This window comes from Gekko japonicus, unplaced genomic scaffold, assembly GCF_001447785.1.
Source record: "Gekko japonicus isolate JY-2015 unplaced genomic scaffold, Gekko_japonicus_V1.1 scaffold4209, whole genome shotgun sequence".
In the NCBI taxonomy this organism is placed as follows: Eukaryota; Metazoa; Chordata; class Lepidosauria; order Squamata; family Gekkonidae; genus Gekko; species Gekko japonicus.
The window spans coordinates 60,092-84,918 of NW_015165959.1; the positions used below are offsets into that span (position 1 = coordinate 60,092).

At 45.7% G+C, this 24,827-nt stretch overlaps 1 protein-coding gene across 1 annotated transcript in view; it reads right to left on the reverse strand.

Moving 5' to 3' along the window:
- The window catches only part of RERG (RAS-like, estrogen-regulated, growth inhibitor), a gene marked incomplete at its 5' end in the record, with an annotated part of 27,810 nt that extends 10,349 nt beyond the window's left edge, over positions 1–17,461 (reverse strand). The window contains one exon of the mRNA XM_015411467.1: positions 17,405–17,461. Within this exon, the coding sequence (XP_015266953.1) occupies positions 17,405–17,461 (57 nt within the window). The remainder of the gene's footprint in view (positions 1–17,404) is intronic.
- Positions 17,462–24,827: the final 7,366 nt, after the last annotated feature.

Here is a 24,827-nt window from a genome sequence, read left to right on the forward strand (position 1 = left end):
ATTGCCTCTGTATCCATTTCTAATGCCCTTTCCATTTCTCCGCTTTACATCCCCTTGTAACATTCGCATATTTTTAACTCCCGTCTCTCTTTCTGGCCACTCTTCAAATATTAGGAGGATTCAACGAAAGTTGTGCAATCTCTGTATTTAGCTATTCTTCTGTTTCCTCCATTGCCTCTGTATCCATTTCTAATGCACTTTCCATTTCTCCGCTTTACATCCCCTTGTAACATTAGCATATTTTTAACTCCCGTCTCTCTTCCTGGCCACTCTTCAAATATTAGGAGGATTCAACGGGGGTCTCTTAATCAAAGTCGTCAGAAAGAAAAACAGAACTTGAACTCGTGCTCACATTGTATTCCTTGTTTGCTTTGCTTTGCTGTATGTTACGTTTTGTTTGTCTCTAAAACGGGCAGCCGCGTCTTAGCAAACCACGGCGGCCATGTTTGCACCATTCCCTGCTCTGAGATAATCTTGGTCATCTCCCGGTTGTTGCCACTCGTGGGGCGGCTGGAAAAGTCTCATGCTGCCGGACCTCTCTCCGGGAGGTCCAGTGAAGCCCGACAAGGTCACAAGGACCCACGGAGTAGGGGGGGGCAAGGAAGGTCGGGGCTGATCGGGAGTGTCCCAAACAAGCACCCGTGGTGTCGCGCTGCTGCCCAGAACCAAAATCACAGAACTTATTTATGACTGAGGTCTATGATTTGTGACTAATCTAATTGTCTACTGAACTGCTGAGTGGAGCAGTTATCCAGCAAGGATAGGGGGCATAGTGGAATTGAATCAGGCTGTTGTGAAAACACACATGTGCAAAAAGCCAGCTAAACTCTACTGTGTGGTTAGGAAGGAATACAGCAAATACCCGCCAAACAGCCGTAAACAGGTTAACCAACAGCCAAACGACTCAACAAAATCTCAGCTCCCTGTTCACAATGGGCGAGCTGGTGGATGTTGGAGCATCCCTAACTAGGGCACATCCACTGTGTGTGAGAGTAGGGAACAAACAGACATATCATGGTCCAGAGGTGACTGCACATCCATCCTGCACTGGTATGCATCCTGTCCGTATTGCAGTTGGTTATGACGGCTGAGCCAATGGAAGCTGTTCCCTTGATAAGAATTGCATTTTGAGATTGAGTGAGGGGGAGAAATGGAGCTGAAATGAATTTACCACCAAGTTCTCCTCTGTGAATGAATATTCACTGACTATTTGAATATTCACTGAAAATGAATGAAATAATTTATAGCATTCGGCACTCAAGAATGTTTGATTTCTGCATCTGTTGATATTTGAGAGTTGACATGCAGTGGCATTTCCTCTTTGACAACTGATATATATTTCAAATTTCAAACCTCAGGTTTTAAATTTCTCATTCTAAATTTGTTGGGGGGGGGGGAATTGCTGTTTCATTTTGCAAGGTTTTCGTCTGAACTCAGATAAAAGTTGGGGAGGGGCCAGGACTCTGTGGTAGTGCATCTGCTTGGCTTGCAGAAGGTCCCAGGTTCAATCCCTTGCATCTCCAGTAAGGATCAGGTAGTAGGTGATGTGAAAGACCTCTACCTGGCGACCTTGGAGAGCTGCTACCAGTCTGAGTAGACAGTACTGACTTTGATGGATCTGGTTCAGTATAAGACAGCTTCATGTGTGTTCAAGATGTTGTACGCACATTTTATGAACCACTTTGTATTCTTCTTTTTTTTCTCTGAAGATGAGTGTTTTTATTTTTATTTTCAAGTTTTTACAATAAAAATACAAATACTATTAGTACATTATTTTCTGGAGATTCTTTAAACATTTGTTTCAAACCATTTATCAAGTTTTTGCCATCTTTTTTTGAATACAATTTCATCTTTTGCCAACAATATCATATTTAATTTGTCCATCTCTCTTATTTCCATAATTCTAGTAATTAACTTCTCTCTACTTGGTATTTGCTCTGATTTCCAGCATTTTGCTAAGAGAATTCTAGAGCTGGTAAGGATATACAATATCACACATGTGTCATTAAATTTAATCCCTTCTGGTAGAATGTTAAGTATACTTCTGGGTCCAGGTTTAAATCTATTTCTAGAATTTCTGCTATTAACTTCTGTACTCTTTTCCAGAATTTTACTGCTTTCTCACATCTCCACCAAACGTGAAAGTACGAGCCCACATTTTTTTTTACATCTCCAACAATTTTCCGAAGCTCTTTTGTAGCATTTTGCTACTTTATCTGGCGACCAATGCCATCGGTAGTGCATTTTAAAGATGTTTTCTTTGTATGCGGTAGCTTTTAACAATTTTATTGACTTCCAGGCTTTGGTCCACTTTTCTATACTTACGTATTTCCTTTCCCAGGTTTCTCATCCACGTCCTCATGCTTGGTTTTATCTTGTCATCTTTCATCTCTTCCTTTAGAAGAAAATTGTACAGCTTTTGTATTAATTTGTCCGATGATGAGAGCCAGATTTTGTCTAGTTCTGTCTTTAGTGTTTCAAAGCCTCTTCTTTTGTCTTTAGCAAACCTAGATTTTAGCTGGTTCTTTTCCCAAATTGTTAAATTGATATTTAATTCTTGTAAGCTCTCAAAGGGTTTTAGTTCTTTTTCTTTCGTTAGTAATAATTCATAACTAGCTTTCTTATCTTCGGTTAATAGATTTGGCAAAATAAACGCTTCCAATGGTGCAACCCATCCTGGAATCTTACCATAGAACTTTCCTTTTATATTTCTCCAAATTTTGCTTAATGCGCCTCGTAGTATATGGTTGTGGAAGTGTTTTTGTATCTGTTCTGTGTCATACCATACATAGGCGTGCCAGCCCATGTATAGATCATGACCTTCAAGTTTTAGGATTATAAATGCAGCATTATAATAGAGTTTCCAGTCCGGGATGCCTAGACCCCCCCCCCTTCCTTTTTATCTCGCAATAGTTTTAGTTTAATCCGTGGTCTTTTGGCTTGCCAAATAAATCTTCTTGTTATTTGATCTAATTCTTCAAACAGTTTGTTGTTTTTTAGAATTGGTATAGTTTGTGCCAAGAACAGAAAGCGTGTGAACCACTTTGTATTCTGCCACTGTCTAACAGGTTTAACTTAGTAGGTGCTGTTAACGCTTCCATGGTGCATATGTTAAGTATTTGCTTTGCTGTATGTTACGTTTTGTTTGTCTCTAAAACGGGCAGCCGCGTCTTAGCAAACCACGGCGGCCATGTTTGCACCATTCCCTGCTCTGAGATAATCTTGGTCATCTCCCGGTTGTTGCCACTCGTGGGGCGGCTGGAAAAGTCTCATGCTGCCGGACCTCTCTCCGGGAGGTCCAGTGAAGCCCGACAAGGTCACAAGGACCCACGGAGTAGGGGGGGGCAAGGAAGGTCGGGGCTGATCGGGAGTGTCCCAAACAAGCACCCGTGGTGTCGCGCTGCTGCCCAGAACCAAAATCACAGAACTTATTTATGACTGAGGTCTATGATTTGTGACTAATCTAATTGTCTACTGAACTGCTGAGTGGAGCAGTTATCCAGCAAGGATAGGGGGCATAGTGGAATTGAATCAGGCTGTTGTGAAAACACACATGTGCAAAAAGCCAGCTAAACTCTACTGTGTGGTTAGGAAGGAATACAGCAAATACCCGCCAAACAGCCGTAAACAGGTTAACCAACAGCCAAACGACTCAACAAAATCTCAGCTCCCTGTTCACAATGGGCGAGCTGGTGGATGTTGGAGCATCCCTAACTAGGGCAAAGAATTCCTAAAGGAACAGCTGGGAAGGTCAGAGGACGAGAAAAAAAGAAGAGGACAGCAGGTCCAGTGGCACATCCATCCCACACTGGTATGCATCCTGTCCGTATGGCAGTTGGTTGTGACGGCTGAGCCAACAGAAGCTGTTCCCTTGATAAGAATTGCATTTTGAGATTGAGTGAGGGGGAGAAATGGAGCTGAAATGAATTTACCACCAAGTTCTCCTCTGTGAATGAATATTCACTGACTATTTGAATATTCACTGAAAATGAATGAAATAATTTATAGCATTCGGCACTCAAGAATGTTTGATTTCTGCATCTGTTGATATTTGAGAGTTGACATGCAGTGGCATTTCCTCTTTGACAACTGATATATATTTCAAATTTCAAACCTCAGGTTTTAAATTTCTCATTCTAAATTTGTTGGGGGGGGGGAATCTGTTTCATTTTGCAAGGTTTTCGTCTTAACTCAGATAAAAGTTGGGGAGGGGCCAGGACTCTGTGGTAGTGCATCTGCTTGGCTTGCAGAAGGTCCCAGGTTCAATCCCTTGCATCTCCAGTAAGGATCAGGTAGTAGGTGATGTGAAAGACCTCTACCTGGCGACCTTGGAGAGCTGCCAAATTGGGCTGGGGGAGCACAACCTTTGGCGGAGTTTCTGTCTTACAAAGAGACCTGCCTTTGCTTATTTGGTATTCTTGCTTCATGTAAAACTCTGAACCAAGAGCACAGAAAGTAGCCCTCTTGGATGTGCCCTGGAAGGTTTTAATGCCGTGAGGGTTGTATAAAGATCCAACTACCTGCTGGAAATTGGAATTGACAACCTGCAGCTGCAGTAATCGTGGCCTGGTGCAGGATTAAACAGCGCCATCTGCTGGACCACACAGCCCTGGAGTTGGCCAGGCTTTTCACTCTACCTGTCTTAGGACTGACAACATCATCAACTCAACTGAACATCACAAAGCTACTGATCAAGGACCTCTCCAAGACAACCATCAAGCACAGCCTTGGAGTTAATAATAAAATATGGGGTGTTTTTTTTAGGGCTGTCTCATTGCACAACATGTTGAAATTATTGCTCCTTCCCCTCTCTTTTCTCAAGTAGGCGCTCCAAGAAACAGCTTCCTTGCATATGATTGATCTATTTATGGAAGCACTACCAGAGTTGCAAGCCCTCCATGTCCCTGAGTCAAGGGGAGTGAATTGGGTCTGGAAACTCAGGCCGCTAATCATTTTGGGTCTTATCTTAACATCTCACTCTTTAAGCAAGATTGATGGCATCTGAACTTCCAGCTTGGCGAAAAGACCTAGCTAACTGGCAGATTTATTATCACGGCTCCAGACACCACCCTGGAAAGCTAAACTCAGGGGTTACAGTATGATTCTGTGTGTTTGTAGAGCCTTCCCAGAAGACTCCCCCGCCCCTCGTGCGGAGGATTAGGGAATGATGTAGTCAGGAGACCTTACTCTGGTTTAAGAACATAACAGAAGCCATGTTGGATCAGGCCAATGGCCCATCCAGCCCAACACTCTGTGTCACACAGTGCCCAAAGCCCAGGTGCCATCAGGAGGTCCACCAGCAGGGCCAGAACTCCAGAAGCCCTCCCACTGTTGCCCCCTGAGCACCAAGAATACAGTATGGCTTCGCGCATCTTGGCCACTTGTTCCAGAATTATAAGTGTCTGCAGGATTGCTTCCTCTTAAGTCATTCAACCTTCTCCCAAAAATGGGATAAGGGAGCTCCAGCTGCAGACATTAACCCCAAGCTGGCATACCTCAGCATGATTACCAGGTGTTACTAGTACAGGAAGGCTGAAGAGTATAGAAGCGGAAGAGGAAGCCATAGTGGGTGGGGTTTCACCAGAGACCAGGAGGTATTGATAGGGTTGCCAATTGTGAGTTGGGAAGTTCCAGGAGATATGGGGGTGGAGTCTTGAAATAGTGGGGTTTGGGGTGGGAAGGCCTCATTGGGAGACAATACCATAGAGTCCACCCTCCACAGCAGCCATTTTCTCCAGGGGAGCTGATCTCTGTAGTATAGAGACCATTTTTAATCTTGGGAGAATTCCAGGCCCCACTGGGAGGTTGGCATCTGTCTTGTGGGACCAGGCCCAGGGGCACAGCCATTGCTGTAAAAAGCCCCCCAGTGACTAAGAGGGCTGTAAGAGACTGCTGTCTTTGTTTATATCATGGACTCTTTTCTTTTCCTTAGTTCAACCACATTAGTGTTGCAAAAGTATCTTGCCTCTGTGAGCTTCTTTGACCATCCAAATCCCCTAAAGGACCCCAGCCCCAGACGAAACAGCACCACACAGACTCATCTGCTATAGCTAGTGTGGCCAACCTCCAGGTGGCAGCTGGAGATCTCCTGCTATTACAACTGATCTCCAGATGACAGAGATCAGCTTTCCTGGAGAAAATGGCTTCTTTGGAGGCTGGACTCTGTGGCATTATACCCTACTGCGGTCCCTCCCTTCCCTGAACTCTGCCCTCCCCAGGCCCTACCTCCCAAATCTCCAGGCATTTCCCAGCCCAGAGCCGGCAACCGCTAGCTACAGTGGCTGGCTGTGGAAGACTGGTCGAAGAGTCCCTGCCCCTGGCACCAACTTCTGGAAAGGGGGGCAAAAGGGAAATAAGCTTTCCTTACAGCAGAATGCAGGCTATACCCTGCAAGGAGCATATGAGCTCGGGAGCATTTGCGATTCATTTAAAAGCATTTCTATGCTGCCTTTCCACCCAAATAGGGTCCCCAAGGCAGCGGGCACCAAAACTTTTAAGCCTTTGAAAACCTGGCCTGGTGGAACACTCCCCAGTGAAATCAGGACCCCGCAGGACTTGTTACAATTTTGTAGGGCCTGTAAAATGGAGATCTTCTGCCAGGCCTTTGGTTGGCAGCCACCCTGAGCCTTTGGGGAGGGCGTGATATAAATCCAAATAAATAAATAAATAAATGAATGAATGAATGAATGAATGAATGTCAAATTATACCCACCCCCCACTCCACCTTTCTGCTTTATTCACATTTTTAACTCATGCTGTTATTGGTGGGAGCTCTACCACTCCCCAGAAATTGGAATATCTGAACACACGTACAGTGGAAATCCTGGGAACATTCTAACCGTGCTGACGCTATCTTACAACCTATGTTATTGTTTGTATGGAGGTAAATTTTACTGAATTATGTTTCAATCTTTTTATACTTACACGTTGTAAGCCACCCTGAGCCCTGTTTGCAGGGGAGGATGGGATAAAAATTGAGTAAATAAATTATATAAAATAATTCCATTAAAAGCACATAGACACTCAACACCAAAAGGAGGGCTAATAACAGTTATTGGCCAGACAGAACAAGGAAGTCCTGACCCATTGGTGGAAGATGACAGGGAGATAGATGACTCTCCCTGATGAGGGAGCATATGCTGTACAAGTATTTATATGACTCTGTCTCACTTTCTCCCCATCTCAATAGCAGCTCCAGGTTTCTGTTATATATGTCAAAGATGGAAGTGGTGGAAATGGCTCAAGGCAAAAGGGTTAAGTCATTTTCTCACGCCGTTAGACCCCTGATGCTCCCTCTAAGCTGTGGAGTCCTGTGAGCAAAAATTCTACTTTGTGAGCTACCAGCATTAAAGTTGTAAGCAGGCAGGTGATTTGGCTGCTGCATAAATCAGTTTGCTCCAGACTGGAGCCATCCTTCCTGAGCTAAGACAAAAATGTGTGAGCCAGAGGGTAAAAAACTGTGAGCTAGCTCACACTAACTCAGCTAAGAGGGAACACTGCCCCTGACCCCAATCAGCCCCCCCACCCCAAATCAGCCTCCCACTTCCAATTCTCAAATATAGCAGACCAATTTTCCCACATCACTTTTGTCACTATCCTCTTTGTGCCCTGTGTAACTAGGAGATTGGATTTATACCCCGCCCTTCACTACCCAAGGGAGTCTCAGAGCGGCTTACAGTCTCCTTTCCCTTCCCCTCCCCACAACAGACACCCTGTGAGGCAGGTGGGGCTGAGAGAGCGCTGACAGATACTGCTCTTTTTCAAGAACACCCCTGACAGAACTTGCCCAAGGTCATCCAGCAGCTACCAGTGGAGGAGTGCGGAATCAAACCTGGTTCTCCCAGATTAGAGTCTGTGCACTTAACCACTACACCAAACTGGTCATTGGCGTAACTAGGGATATTTAAAAACTATTGTTATTTTGATGAATTTGATTCAATTCTACCATATCTGGTTCCAAAAGCAGTTTAAGAGCCATTATTCTAAAATATGTCCAACTCAGCATTCTAAAAACCATGTCTGAGATCCTGGTTAGCTCAGTTTATTTTTCAATAAAACATACACACAACACCCAAGAGAACATCAGGCTACAGCGTGCTGGCACAGCCAATTGCACCTTCCTCCCCACCTAACAATGACGAAGCAGAGTGAAGCAGAAAATGGACTGAAAAATTCTCCTCAGGGTTGATTTGTGCTGTACATGACATCCTCACACCGGAGACAATCACTTCCCGTGGAGGGCCACCAACAGGGCACAGAGGCCAAGGACGTCCCCTGATATAGCTTCCGGGCACTGGTATTCTGAGTCTTACTGCTTCTGAATGTAGAGGTTCCCTTTAGCCACTATGGCTAGTAGCCACTGATAGACCTGTCTTCCCTAGAATCATAGTTGGAAGGGACCTACAGGGTCATCTAGTCCAACCCCCTGCACAAGGCTGGAAATTCACAAATACCTGCACCTTCCTCCCCACCTTACAATGACAAAGCACAGTGAAGCGGAAAATGGACTGAAAAATTCTCAGGGTTGATTTGTGCTGTACATGGCATCCTGTCTCACACCGGGGACAATCACTTCCCCTGGAGGGTCACCAACAGGGCACAGAGGCCAAGGACTTCCCCTGATATAGCTTCTGGGCACTGGTATTCTGAGGCTTACTGCTTCTGAATGTAGAGGTTCCCTTTAGCCACTATGGATAGTAGCCACTGATAGACCTGTCTTCCCTAGAATCATAGTTGGAAGGGACCTCCAAGGTCATCTAGTCTAACCCCCTGCACAAGGCTGGAAATTCACAAATACCTTCCTCTCCACACCTGCAGTGACTGCTGTTCCATGCCCAGATGACAAAACCCCCCCCCCCAGGTTCCCTAGCCAAACCGGCCTGGAGAAAAATTGCTTTCTGATCCCAAAGTGGCAATCAGCATTTCTCTGGGCGTGTAAGAAAAGGCCACAAGAACTAAGCACTGAGGCAACCCTTCCTGCCCTCCCTCTCATGATCTGCCCAAGTTCACAGGATCAGCATTGCTGTCAGAGGGCCATCTAGCCTCAGTTAGAAAACCTTCAAAGAAGGAGAGCCCACCACCTCCCGAGGAAGCCTGTTCCACTGAGGAACTGCTCTGTCAAGAGGTTCTTCCTAACGTTTAGCCGAAAAATCTTCTGATTTTATTTCTAATCCCCTTTTAAAGCTGTTTATTCCTGTGGCCATCACAACATCCTCTGGCTGCAAATTCCACATTTTTCATTGCTTGCTGTGTTTTTTCCCATAACTTTCTGTGTAAAGAACTAATTTTTTTTTGTCCGTCCTGAATCTACTGCCCATCAACTTCATTGGATGCCCTCGAGTTTCTAGTACTTGGGGAGAGGGAGAAGAAGTTCTCTCTGCATCAAAGACAGCACAAAACTGCAGCCTGGACAACACAAGGACTGGGTTAACCGTCTAGCCTTTTCATTTCTGCTCTGTGTTAGCTGCCTTCGGACCAAACAGCTAAAAGACGGGGAAGAGAGGAAGGAACAGGGGGCAAATGTGTGCACACGCAGTCGTTCAGGCTGTGATTTTTAATACCGTTTAATTAAACCATCTGGTGGGTATTAAAGACCAAAAAAGAGATGTGGAGGAGAGAGCCAAGGAACATCCCCCCTTGGCTCGCAAACTGCTATGGACTCACTCCCCGCGCACTGTTTATTGCGGCAGGCTGCCTTGCATTATTCAGCTCCTCGCGGCACTGGGGGAAAGTTCTCTCAAGCTATCTTCATTTCATTCCTGCCACAAATGAAAGCTGCAGCTTGAGGCCGGCACGAGAAAGAAAGACCCCCGGGGCCTCGAGCTCCTTCACCTGCTTCTGCTCGCTCCCTCCGACTCCCTGCTGGGCGTTTGGGGATCTGGCGCTGTCAGCCGGGTTCTTAAAAACCCCGGCACAATGTCCCCTCCCTCTGTGTGTTTCCATGCCGATACAGGCGAGAAATGAAAGCATGCTTCCAACTCTGATCTCCATAATAGATGCTGCACTAATTCCTTTGGGTGGAGGAGAGTGGAGACGAGCAGCAGTGACAGGAGAGAGGGGGAAATTATACTTGAATATTCGCCTACTCCCCCCCCATCCGACTGGGATAGACCTCGGGACACACAGGTGGCATCATGGAAGCTGGAAGAAAGTTATGGGTCAGGAGTTATGTTTTAAAAAACCTGAAAGAAAATCCATAGCGTGCACCCAAGTCATCCATGCATGGGAAATTTGCCTGCATTCCCCTCCATTCCGGTAGCCCCCTCAGACCCCTGGAAAGGTCATTCCAGGCTTTGAGGGGTGCAGAGAACCAGCTATATGGATATGTGGGTTGGAGGAGGGAGGGTCAAGGGGACAAGTTACATCTCCAGAAGACGGAGGGGGGAGCGTTTTCGCCCCCTTGTCCGTCATCATTCCAGTCCCCCCAAACTGTTCAGCTATTCCTTTACATTGGTCCCATGATCCCGCAAATTCTCTCTCCATAAGTCAGAAAGGGATGCAAGAATGCAGGAAAGCTTCATGTTCCATGCACAGCGTGCCATTAATTAAACATGGGATATTCCTTACCTAGAATAGCATGTAACTTTCCTCAATATCAGTGCCACCGGCATTACCCTGTATCCCAAGGCAGTTTTTTAAAAATTTTATTTCATTTTGGTGTGTGCATGTGTGTGCCCATGCCTGGAAGCCATGGTGACCTCTGGCGACTCCTACTGGGGCGCAGAGGACATTCACAGAAATGGCTTGATAGCTTGCCTCTGGCCTCCTGGCCCTGCTATTCTTTGGAGGGCTCCCATCCAAATACTTGCCAGGGTCGGCCCTGCATAGCTTCTGGGATCTGACACAACTGGGCTTGCCTGGGCTATCCAGGTCAGGGCCGAAGGCAGTTTTTGATAGGTTTCAAGAATTCATTTTTTCCCCATTCTGCAAGAGGGAATATAAGTAATTCATATATAAAAGGAGAAGAAATCTTCCTCCCATTGCCAAGGTGCAGGTGGCACATTACAACTGCTCCTCTTGAGTAAACAATCCTTGGAGAGAGGGCACAAAGGAGTGCATGCCCTTTTAGAGCATCACAAGAGGGCAGCCTTGGGAAATCAACATTAATCCACCGCTAAGCCACGGTCAGCTCTTGGAGTATGTAGAGACAGGCATAATCCATAACAGGCACACCTGCTGATCTGCACGATCAAATATATGGTTCTGTTTCACAAACTGACATGGGGGTCAAAAAAGTCTGAGGGCCCTGTGCGCTCCCATGCTTACCATTAGAACTCTGCTGGAACTAGTCAGTATGAATTAAACCCACCACACAACGACTTTGCAGAAGTGAGGTTTATTATACTAGATTTTGTGTCACAGCTTGAGGAAATTCCCAAATGCTCAAAATCTTTATACTTGTTATAATATGTACCCTTTGTGTTTGTGTCCTTTATCAAGCTTATATCTCTGCTACCTGGCATTACATTTTATGACACACATGGCCTGGCCCAACAAGGTCTCATTTATGTCAGATCTGGCCCTCATAACAAATGAGTTCGACACCCATATACTTTGTTACACCATTTATAGTTTCTGTTATTGGTTTATGTATGTGAAAATTAAATAATAATTTTTTAAAAAAAGAACTCTGCTGGAACTACAATTTTCCAAGATGCCCAGATGTTTTGTATAAAACTATGCATCCATAACCAATCTAACAGTTTTTCAGATTAATTTAGGATCTGATGTTGGGAGAGTATATGCAGTTCAGTACAGTTCACTGCCAGTCTATACCGACGTAACTGGGGCTTTTTTGATGACGGTACTCACTGGTTTTAAGTACTGGCACTTTTTCAGGGGTGAGTGTGTTTTCTCCTAAGTCCTGAGAGCAGAACAGGTGTAAATCTTATATTTGCACAACCTTATATTCGAATATTGGCACTTATTTTCTTTGTTTTTATTGTTGTTGCAAAAAAGCACTGGATGCACCTAAGATAATGGATCCAGTGTGAACAAAACCAGGGGTCCACAACCTTTTTGAATTGGTGGGCACTACTGGAATTTTGACACAACATGGTGAGCACAGCCATAAAATGGCTAAAACAAAATGGCTGCCACAGGAGGTAGAGCTAGCCACAAAATGGCTGCTACGGCTTACCTTCAGTCACAAATGAACTCCTTGTGCCGTGGTGGCAGCTGCTGCCAAAGCAACATTTTAAAAAATCTGCAAAGCCAATGAAATCTCCAATGGCCAAGCAGAAGCCTTGCTGGGGGGAAAACCCATCTGGCTCCATACATTTTCTAAAAGCGATTGGCGGGTGCCAGGAAAAGTGCTGGCGGGTGCCACGGCACCCATAGGCACCATGTTGAGAACCTCTGGGCTAGGCAATCCCCACAGGTGGATAGCACAGAAGAAGAACTAGCGTGTCTCAACACTGGACTGAGCAAATGGGTACCTGATCTCTTGATAGGGTTACTGGTCCAAGTGGCAAAAGCATATCCTGTGTGTGTTAATTGCCATCTAGTCACCGCTGGTTCATGGCGACCCTTTGAATCAATGCCTTCCAAAATGTCCTATTGTCAACAGCCTTGCTCAGGTCTTGCAAACGAAGGGCTGCAGCTTCCTTTATTGAGCCAATCCATCCTGGCAAACCACAAACATCGAGCTCTGAAAGCCAGTCAGCTCCAGGGATGAACCAGTACACACTTTGGCTAGTAATAATGCTCCCCTGTCACAGGCCACCGGTGATCAACCCGATCCATCAGATATGGTCCTGGCTGTTCCTCTGACTGTCAAGATCCATACTAGCTCTACCGTTTTTGAAATCAAAACGTGCTCTGAGATACTAAGCAGCCATGTCTCTGCTCATGGTTCTTTTTCAAACTGTCTTCGTACTCTCTTTTAGTAACTGGCTGCAAATGGGTTTTTTCCTGTCATTTCAGATAGACCTGTTCTAGTAACCAGCTGCTAGTGGGATTTATTTACCTGTTCATATAAACCCTCTTGAGTCCAGTTAACAAAGCGTGGTTGAGCTGTTTTTGAGGGAAACTGCTTTCTTTCATTCTCTAGCCCATCACTGCACTTCTCAATCGCTCTGGTGTGCTGTTTAAAAAGTCCATAGTGTTCCCTACAATGCCACTTTTTTCCTGCCCCTTTTCGCCACACGATCTTCTACAGACTTTTTTTTAATGTTCAGAGTTGAGTGCTACAATGCTAAACCAATATAGAGAAGAAGAAGAAGAGACTGGATTTCTACCCCACCCTTCACTCGGAGTCTCAGAGTGGCTTACAAACTCCTTTCCCTTTCCCTTCCCACAACAGATACCCTGTGAGGTAGATGGGGCTGAGAGAGCTCTTTCAAGAACAGCTCTGACAGAGCTATGGCTTGCCCAAGGTCATCCAGCAACTGCAAGTGGAGGAGTGGGGAATCAAACCTGGTTCTCCCAGATTAGAGTCTGCGCACTGTACTACTACACCAAACTGGCTCTCTGGCATTTCAGTGTTATAGTGACTATTGAGATGCCTTGACTCCATTGATTTCATTGTGTTTGGTGTAGTGGTTAAGTGCGCGGACTCTAATCTGGGAGAACCGGGTTGGATTCCCCACTCCTCCACTTGCACCTGCTGATGTGACCTTGGGTCAGTCACAAGCTCTGGCACAGCTGTCCTTGAAAAAGAGCAGTTTGTGTCAGAGTTCTCTCAGCCCCACCCACCTCACAGGGTGTCTGTTGTGGGGAGGGGAAGGGAAAGGAGTTTGTAAGCCGCTCTGAGACTCCGAGTGAAGGGCGGGGTATAAATCCAATCTCTTCTTCTTCTTCTTCAATGGTCCTGCTATAGCACTGAAGTACTATATTGGTTTAGCGCTATAGCACTCAACTTATATTTTTTTAAAAAGATCAAGGAAGATCACAAGGTGAAAAAGCGGCACTGTTTGAAATTACTATAGTGCTTCAGAGATGGATCATTAACAGAAAGAAATTCACTGTATGAAACCCTGTATCGCTTTACTCGAAATCGGGCCAACAACGAATAACATCCGGTTTAGAATGGTAATGTAAAAAGGACCGATATCTGCTCATTTTTCCTCTTCCTAGTCTGAATTGGAATGGGAGCAAGACTTCACCGGCTTCTAGTATAATGAACCGGTCCTCTCTTCTGAATAGAAAGTATCATTCCTTTTGGCCTCTCTTTTTAAATTTGGGGAAAAAAATATTGAAGGAGAAATGTCTGACCAATAGAAGATCAGAAACTTGTAATGTAGACATGCATAATCTGCTTCTACTGGATTCCAAAACCATTCCAGGATTTGATTTCACTGGCCGAGGCCCTTTGGAAATTCCACACTGGAATTTCCTACCGCAAACTGTTATTGTTAAGAACTCCACACTTACTCCATATTTACACACTGCTGTCAATGATTTTAGAAACCGGCCCTGGTTTCCCCCCAAAGTTAATCTGGCTATTTCTCAGTGGTTTGAGAAAGAAAGAAAGACGGTCAAGAAATACTTGTTGGTGAGAGCCCAAACATATTTTTAAGACCACAATTAATGCTTATTCTGTGTATCTTGTTGCTTGCTACAACCTTGTACAGCTGCCATTGTAACAAACCAAAGCCTCGAGAGACCTTTTTTCCTGGGGGCAAAGGAAGTGATCGAAACGTAGTTTAAAAAAAGCAAAAGCTTAGTTTGCAAAAGAGCCTTCCGCATGCTAAACGCCAAGCTTGTTGCTGACACATTTGGCAGCCGTCCACAAACCAGTTGAAGAGCCTGAAATACATGCAGCTCCCTTGACATCAATACCATATGCAAGATTCGAAGGGAATTGCCCACAAATGACAAGATACGCTCCTTGAATGCTGTGTAATACTATTCACTTAGCAGCAAACCCCAGGCTGAAGGACAGATCATTTAGGCAGCTTGGGCTGTTTGAATCATCAAGAAAATAGAGGAGTTTTTATAAAGCCAAGACTCCCCCCTCCTTCAGTGAACTGATTTTGCATCATACCCTGCATCAAGCTATAACTGATTTGTTTGCTTGTTTTTGCTGTCAAGTCACAGCTGACTTATGGCAACCCCCCCATGGGGTTTTCAAGGCAAGAGATGTTCAGGGGTGGCTTGCCATGTCATGACCCTGGTATTCCTTGGTGGTCTCCCATCCAAAATACTGACCAGGGCTGACCCTGCGTAGCTTCCAAGACCTGACATGATCAGCCTGGGTTGGGTTATCCAGGTGTCCGGGACCGGACGTACCTGCCAGTGTGCCAGGGTCCATGGAGATATAAGGAGTTGCAGCACCAACACCCAGAAGTGCCGTGAAGCCGGAGTCGCCCACTGGCAAAAGGTCTGGGTTGGGGCTGCGCGCTGGTAGGGTTGGCACCTGGCCGCCTGGGGTCCCACGGAGCTGCCGCCGTGGAGTGCTGCAGGGACTGGAGCCGGGGCTCCCGGGAGCCAGCAGAGCAGCGGTGGCTGCCAGGGTCCAAGTCGTCGGCTGAGCCCAGCCGCCCAGCCACAAGGCCTGCTGGCAGAGCAGTGAGGAGCCGGGGGAAGGAGGCTGGTGTGGCGCCAGGCCAGAGCGGTGTGACCGAGAGCCAGTGGAAGATGCCAACCCCACTCTGGATGAGGCAGGATGGAGGCAGGGCACAGAGCTTAAAAGGGACTGACATCTTTAGCCGATGAGGGGAGAGCACGAGGTGATAGACAGGAAGGAGAGCCACTGGGAAAGGGGGAGGAGGTGGGGGAACAAGGTCTGGGAGAATAAAAGGAGGCCAGTAAACTGGGGTTGAGGAGGAGGAAACAGGAGAGTCTGAACTGGCCTCAGCAGAGAAAGAGAGATCGGAGAGTCCAGAGAGTGCCTATTGCCGTCTGGCCAAGGCCTTTCATCTGTGCACTGAGACCCCAGCAGCCCCTTTGGAGATTCCCAGAGTCACGGTGGAAGGAGGGGTTCCTGCGGGGGGTGCAAGGGCAGCCCGACACCAGGTCAAGGCAATTGCTTTGTTAAGGCTTAAGAAAGATTAAAGTCCTATTGGCTAGTATCTTGCCAGGGAAGAGTTTTAGGATTGGATGAGGCTTGGCTCATGTGCAGAGCAATCAGGGTAGGTTTCCATTACACCGTCAGTTACACTCAGTTACAGCTTTGGAACAGGGATATGAATACTCTGATTTTTTTTTTTAAAAAAATGAGCAAAATGCCACGCCCACTCAGATTCCATGTTGATGAAATCTGACGTCTTTGATTTTTAAATGAAGCTAATCTCCCCTGTATTTGTTCAGTTGATTTTGTTCTACTTCTTTTGTGTTTCATTTTGTTCTTCTACTTTGGTTGTTCCTGGTGTGCAGGAAGATTAAGCTATGCAGAGCACGGAAGCATGGTGCCAGTTTGGTGTAGTGGTTAGGAGCGCAGACTCTAATCTGGGAGAACCGGGTTTGATTCCCCACTTCTCCACATGCAGCCAACTGGGTGACCTTGGGTCCGACACAAGTTCCCTCAGAGCTGTTCTCTCAAAAGCAGTACTCTCAAGAACTCTCTCAGGCCCACCTACTTCACAGGATGTCTGTTGTGGGGAGGGGAAGGGAAAGGAGACTGTAAACTGCTCTGAGATTCCTTCGGGTAGTGAAGGCTGGGGTGTAAATCCAATCTCCACCTCCTCTTCCTCTTTGTCTTCTACAGATAATCTAGCTCCGTAGCTTATGGTGTTCCTGAGATTTCACCATACATTGCCCCCATATTTTCATACCCATCTTTACAGCTGTAAGAGCCAGAAATAATCTTCTGAATAGGGCCGAATCAAATGTGTGTGCATGTATGTGTGAATGGCTCTCTTTTTTTTTGAACACTTTAAAAATCTGCAAAACCAGATTCTCTCAAGATTTTACACCGAGCTGCAGGAGAAGCCAAGCCAGCCCCAGGATTGGGCTGGCTTTAAAAAAACAAAACAAAACTGGTGTTTTCCTTCTTGGTTCTATTGGACCCAAAAAATTCGGGATCTCTGAAAAATCTCAGATCCGAATACTGTGCCAGTATTGGGATTCGAGATTTTTTGCCTGTCCCAGGCAGAAGTCTTTCACATCACCTACTGCCTGATCTGTTCAGCTGGAGATGCCAGGGACTGAAACTGGGACCTTCTGCATGCTAAGCAGATGCTCTGCCGCTGAGCCACAGACCGTCACCTAAGGCAAAAGTTTTAATAATGCCAAAAATTCTCAGAATGCTAAATTCTGTACCCAATACGCACTTGCATGGTATGACTAGGCTCTACACAGTCACCTGCTCATGGAAGATGCATATTCGGGTAGTCTGTGTAACTGAAGAGGATATGGTTTCAAATGCCAAAATGATTATGACTGCACTGGCCGAGTAATATACATTGTCTTTCTAGCATGCCCAGAAGTATTCTTTGATTACAGCCAATAAAACGGCACTTACCAAGCGTTGGATCGTACTCCCAGATGAACCGCTTGGTTAAGAAGCGCACAACGAGAGCTGCAGGAAACAGAAGGAAAAAATTCAGATGAAGCTGTGACAATAACATCTCATTTGCTTTAGAGAGGAATGATAGTTCATTGAGGCACATCTAGAAATGGCAGTTGTTGTTTTTATGAGGTAAAAGCAGATAAAAAAAATTAAAAACTCTGCAGATAATTTAAAGGCAAATTTAGACTAATTCAAATACCCTACCGGACGTGTTGACAATACAGGTTGAGGGGATCCCACATGGACTTCAGTATATGGTAAACTGGTCATGTGATTGTTTCCCCATGTGCCCCAAGTTCACCGCTCACACCCAAGTGAACCTTTATTTATTTATACCTGGGATTTTTTCGGGGATTTTTTTGTTTTGTTTTCTTGAGAAAACCCCGATACATTTGGGATAAAAGCCACATTTAAATATATATACAAACCCAGAATATCACAATTTGATTTTACAGTTCATTTGTGAGACTAAAAAACCCCAACACTTTAAATGTTGATGAATTCTAAGGCGATGATGCTAAATACTAAATTGCCAAACTCAGTAAATCTCGATCTGTTTTCTCAATACAAAACTGGAAAAAAAAAATCTAACTCTAGCAGTAACCATTAAGAAGGATCCTGTATATTTTGGGGGTGGGGTGGGGGGTGGGAATATAAAATTCAGAATTTTGCTTGGAAATTGAATCCCCCCAGCCCCCCCATTCAAACCACTGAGAACTCATTAAAAACCTCAATCACGTTTGGAAGCAGCAGCACATGCTGTAACGCTAAGGGGCAGGTGTAACTTGCAGCCATAGGCCCAGCTCTATGAAGTCCATGAAGAATTTTTTGGCATAATACATCACGGTTGTTTTGCTCCCTTTCACCCTCCAGGCAGAGCCTGGAGATCTCCCAAAACCACAACTGATCTTCAAACTACAGAGATCAGTTTCCCTGAAGAAAATGGCTGCTCTGGAGAGTAGGGGTTGTAGCATTATTCCTCACAGAGGTCCCCCCTTCCTCAACCCCCAGACTCCCAGATGTCCAGGAGTTTCCTAATGTTGAGCTGGCAACCCTACATTTAGTAATCCTTCTCATAACTTTCTGTGGTAGGAATGTCTTACTATCCAGACAAGTCGAAGTCCTATAAGGTAGATAAATGATTGGAATATTCCCCCTTGACCTACATCTTCCCCTCTAGGATTCCTTCAACAGGCTGATTTCTGCCTCCTTCAGTTTTCCTTCTCTCCTCATAAGAACATAAGAGAGAAGCCAATGCTGGATCAGGCCAGTGGCCCATCCAGTCCAACACTCTGGGTGCATTCAGACGCGGCGTTTGCAACAGTATAGGTGCCGGTTGCAATCGGTGTACTTACCGACGTTCACACGTAGAACATCTGCCTTCTGTCCCTAACCATTGCAAAGCCCTTTAAACCGTTGTACTCTGCCACTAGGTCCCCAAGTGGTGGCATCCTGAGTACAACGGTTGTAATCGCTGTACCCCTCCGTCTGATCGCTCTCCAACGTACAGCCACTTCCGTCCGGAAGCCTGAGGCTTCCGATTTCCCCCCGCCATTTTTTTTAAAAAGTATGCGATGTGCGCTTGGGCGAAGCTTCGGCCCAGCGTTTGTTTTTTTAAAAAAAGAAAAGGCCCTTAGTTGAACGTTTAGGAGGAGTCTGGGACTTCAGGGAGGCCAGTTTGGGCTTTAAACTTTAAAGGTAAGTCTCTCTCTGTTGCACTTTATATTGACTGACCGGTTACTGATCAGCAGGGAGCAGCTGCGAGCAGGTGGGGAGGGCCGATCTTTATTATTGGTATTTTATTGGCGTTCCTTGCGGTCAGAGGGCGTCGCTGGAGGCAGCCGGGCTGGAGACCGGTCCTTCTCTCTGGGTCTGGGAGTGGGAAAGAGGGCGGGGAGCACTTTCATTGGTGTGTTTCCAGCACTGCGGGGGTTAAAGCGACGGAGCTGTTTGCTGGAGAGGCCGAGCGAGCGGGGGCGGGGGGGCGGAGAAAAGGCTCTTCTGCTTGGCCGGGGCGGGAAAGATTCTGAATGGACGGAGAGAGGAAACGCTTCAGACCTGCAGCGGCAGGGGGAAGTCTTGCAGTCGGATCCGGGGAAGGTTTACTTGCGAGTAAGTCATGCGCGGGGGGGGATGAGGCCTTTGATCGTGGAAGAAAAGAGCAACGCGGCTGCTGGCATCGGGGTTTTCTCCTCTGTAAATGAGGGCTTTGGGGGGGTGTTTAAACTTTACCTTTAAACTTTAAATGTAATACGGGGTGTTTTGAGCATGCACAAAGATCGCCATTCTGTGGATGGCTGCCTATGCGCATGCTCAAACTGAGTTTAAAAAAAAACAACGCCAACGCCTGCAGCATGTGAACGGGCATACAGCGATGGGCTCCGCTGTGAGGGAGGTAAGTGTGATCGCATTTCAGCCGGCATAAACTGCACCGGTTCCAACTGGTACAGTTTATGCCGGCTGAAACACCCCGTCTGAACGCACCCTCTGTGTCACACAGTGGCCAAAACCCAGGTGCCATCAGGAGGTCCACCAGTGGTGCCAGGACACTAGAAGCCCTCCCACTGTTGCCCCCCCCCAAGCACCAAGAATACAGTGCATCACCTGCCCCAGACCGAGAGTTCCTATCTATATCTTGTGGCTAATAGCCACTGATGGATCTCTGCTCCATATGTTTATCCAATTCCCTCTTGAAGCCGTCCATGCTTGTAGCCGCCGCCACCTCCTGTGACAGTGAATTTCATATGTTAATTCCTCCTCTAACTGACTCAGTTGTTCTCAGCATTATGGGGTAATGCACATGGCTCAACCTACATCAGACCCCTGGGAGGGGGTTTGCTTTTTAAGATGTAAAAAAATAGATTTTCCTGCACACTCGGGATAAGCAGCAAACCATACACCTTGGTGTGCCTTCACCATCCCACTGTTCTTGGCTATGACCCTCACTGTTTGGAGGGATTATATTGCGATCTGTGTGTGGGGAGGGGGGGGCAGAGAAGGGCTCAAGCTGAGAAAATGCTGGCTTTCCTATATTCATAACAGAGATGAGATTGGAACTAGAGTTTAATCACACAGCTGCTACGCCACAGACAGCTTTGTGTAAATGACCTCCGCAGCCAGTCCTGTGGCCTCCTGTGACACCACAGAGGTGCATTGGATGAATAATGCTCTCCTGATTGTTTACTGCTGTGCCAGATCAAACGTTTCAAGGTACAGAAATTGCCCAGGTATTAATACACACGAACCTTGACAGCTGCTTTACTTTCAGTGCATGCCCACCCATTAACCCTATTTGGAAAGCACATTTATGCTGCAGAACCTTTGCTTGAGTTATGGCCTTATGACACAGTCAGGCAGTTCCCTTAAAAATAAAGGTGACTTGCTTGCGATTCTGCGTATTAGGAGATACTAGTGGAAAGCCTGTGAGGACTCAGTCAGGAGGGAATCTCATTTCCCAACTCCCTCTTGCCTTTCCTCTTTGCCTTCTCTGGCAGTGTCTTGCAGCCCCTTCCCTTCCCTTCTCTCCCCCACACACACCCACCTGCCTACCTAGCCTTTTCTATTTCTTTCGATGGCATCTTCTGCCCCCCTCCCTGACCCATGTGTTACTCTTTCCTTCCCACAGCTTCACCTTTCCATTTATATACGTATTTTGCTCCTCTTTCCATCCAGCTTCACCTTCCCTTCCCTCTATTTTTTTTACCTTTTTTAGTATCTCCCTACCTTGCACTGATGCAAACCGAGGCTTGGAATCCTTACCATTTGTTGGGGGGTTGCCTAGCAACACCCAAAATGGCTGCCGAGATCCCACCACAAAGTCTTGTGAGATTTCAGTGGCATTCTTTTGTTATAGAAACAGACATTGTTTCTTCAGTGAGCAGTTTTATATTTCATATTTTTCATTTCACATTTTTCAGAACACTTGGGGCTTCTCCCGGGCTAGTTGAAAAATACATAGTGTGGATTTTTCGCTCAGCACCCTGAGGCTATTGTTCAGAATTATACTGTTTGCTAAGAACACTGGATGTAGGCAGAACATCTGCTCCCTGCTTCGTTCCTAAATGGCAGGCAGAAATGCACTACTTGGCTTAAGTTACTCGACTACATTTCCCCGGCAGATTTCCCTAAATCGCATTTGCATCCCCTTCCATCGGTGGTTCAAGAGATTATACCTACTGTATTGAAGGAAGATGGACCAAATTTCTGACTGCATATTGACAATAATTCACAACTGTGGTTAATTAATTTTTTAAAATGTACACCTTTGCTTTCTGATTTTGGCTGGAACCAAAGGAAGAACAAACAAACTCCCTTTATTGCACAAACTGTCCATCCGTCAGCAGGATGAGGTATAAAATCCCTGAGAACATCTGCTTTGTGACAGATAAATGGATCGGAAGCCTGGAGGACTTCAGGTAAACACTCTTGACATCAGAATTCTCTTTGCCACAAACATCCCAAAATGCTGTGGTTTCCGGCGGCCAGGGGCTCCGTGTGTATTGACCGAGAATTACAATACGGCCGACTTACAATGAGAGAGGACTCGAAAGGGCAGGAACAGGATTTCGGTACGGCGTCACTATTATGACCCTTTCATTCATCTCATCTCCCAAATGGGACAGCTGGCAAATTTTACTGTATCTCTGAAGAGTGTGCATTGAAAATCTGTCTAAAAGGATTTCGGAAGGCAGCTGCTTCCATTTGTACGGCTGGGCCACTTCCTCTCAAGCTTCCTGGGCTTGTAGGAATCTAAATGAAGACTAGATAAACATGTGTCGGACATATGGCTTTTTTGGAACGACACACACAACCATGTTCGATGCGGAAGACCCCTTCCTCTGTTCAACGTTCATGTGATAAAATAAAAAAAATTGTGTTATTTATTTATAGTTTCCAGTTATTTAATAATTTCCAGTTACAGACAGTGGGCTAAATCCAGAAGGGTAGCCACATTAGTCCAGAGCAACAGAATGAAAGAGGAGTCCGGTGGCACCATGAAAGTTAACAAAATGCATTCCAGCATAAGCTTTTGTGAGTCAAGAGTTCACTTCATCAGATGCACTGGAGCAGGGGTGGCCAAACTGCAGTTCGGGAGCCGCATGAGGCTCTTTCACACAGTCTAATTTACAACCCGGAAAATCTACAACAGCTAGTCTAATTTAATGTTAATAAAAAGCAAATTTTGCATCTTTTTCAATAAAAACATGTTTGTAATATTTGTTTGTCTCTTGTGGCTCTCAAACATCTGAGGTTTATTCTGTGTGGCTCTTAACGTTAAGCAAGTTTGGCCACCCCTGCACTGGAGTATAAATCCATCAGTGGGTTTCTGGTATAACGTTGAGCTTTTACGTCTGTCTTGCATTTGTACTGCAGTGCCACGAAAATGTACTTGTTACATAGACAGATCCATGGTCAGGTTGATGGTTGGGCCAAACTTTCTGAAGTCATGGTGGAAACTCTCAAGGGCTTCCTCCCATTGTGTCTGGATGATGAACATTTCTCATATACAGGACCGGCATCAAGGTGCAGGAGCTAAAAGGGCACTGCTCTAAGGCAGCCATGAAAACATTAGCACCTTGTAAAACCATGCAGGTACTCATGGTACACTGACAACTACTTCCCATTTGCTAACGACTTTTACCTTCAGACGAATGGGACTCATATCCACTCTAGCAACTCAGTCAGTGGACTCAATGCCATCAGCTATACCATCTCATCCCCCAGTGTAGCATCTGCTATCATGTGTCAACATTGCCCTTTTATTCTCTGGTGGCAGAAAGTGCCATGGAGTCACAGCTGATTTATGGCGACCTTGTAAGGTTTTCAAGGCAAGAGACATTCAGAGGTGGCTGGCCAATGCCCACAACTGTGTCTCAACCCTGGTTTTCCTTGGGAGGTCTCCCATCCAAATACTAGCTAGAGCTGACCCTGCTTAGCTTCCGATATTGGGCTAACCTGGGCTATCTAGATCAGGGGATTTTATTCTCTACATTGGACAAATAGACCAGTCCCTACACAGAAGAATAAATATGCATAAATCTGAGATTTTAAATCACGGTATTCAAAAACCAGTGGTTGTTGTTCAGTCGCACAGTCGAGTCCGACTCTTTGTGACCCCATGGACCAGATCACACCAGGCCTCCCTGTCTTCCGCCGTCCTCTGAAGTTGGCTCAATTTCATGTTCGTTGCATCTATGACACTGTCTAACCATCTCATCCTTTACCTCTCCCCTTCTTCTTTGACCTTCAAACTTTCCCAGCATCAGGGTCTTCTCCAGTGAGTGCTCCGTTCTCATTTGGTGGCAAAAGTATTTGAGCTTCAGTTTCATTATCTGGCCTTCCAGGGAACAGTCAGGGTTGATTTCTTTTAGGATTGACTGATTTGATCTTCTTGCAGTCCAAGGGAATCGTCTGCTTATGATGGGACTGTAAATCTGCTAAAACGAGCCCCTCCCCTAAGGCAGAACTCAGACATCGCTTCAGCAGGTGTGTGTGTGAATGTTTATGGAGATTCTTTAACCAGTGGGGAAACCTTTTAATCTTCTAGAGCATTGTGTTATGGATCCCAAAGTTACAGTTCTCTTACAAAGGAACTTCAAAGGGAGAGTGCAATGTGAAACTTCCAAAATCTGTTAACCAATTCAGGCCAATTTATCATCTCAGGATTTAATAGGGACCTGGGAATCCTAACTTAGTATCTTGGTACCGCCCACTCCTTAAAGGTGTTAATAATTTCTGCTATATCTCTGTAACTTCCCACTGTATCTACTTATCCCATAGCATCCTGCCCTAGGTTTTACATTCACAACAAGTGAGCTGTGACTCATGAAAGCTCATATCATGTCACAAATTTTGCTAGTCTTTAAGGTGCTACTGGACTCTGGCAGCTACCCATCTTGATCTAACAGCTGCAAGGGTCCCACGTCCATTTGGAATGAATGGATTACGTTTTGCAGTGGACCTGGTTTTGAACCTCCCTTGTGCACATGGATCCCCCTGATGAATTTCCACTCCAGTTCATGTGATGAAGTGAGCTCTGACTGGAAAAAGCTTACGCCAGAATAAATTTCGTTAGTCTTTAAGGTGCCACTGGACTCCTGGTTTATTCCAATACAATTTCTCAGTGTCTTCAAGGATGTGGTTCCTTGCGCTCTGTACTGTTTTGGAGTTTTCTTCTAAGAGAATAGAACCACATGATTAATACTGAGGGTCACCTTCAGGCTAACTCTGACAGGGCTGAGTTAATTGGTCTGCTGGTTCTTCCTAATGGGTTCAGAGGCAGATGACTTTACAGGAGGTCTGTCAGCATGTTGCAGCAGAGTGTTTGCTTTGCAGATTGCCCTGGGTCCTGTTCTTCTGATTACAAAAACTCTTT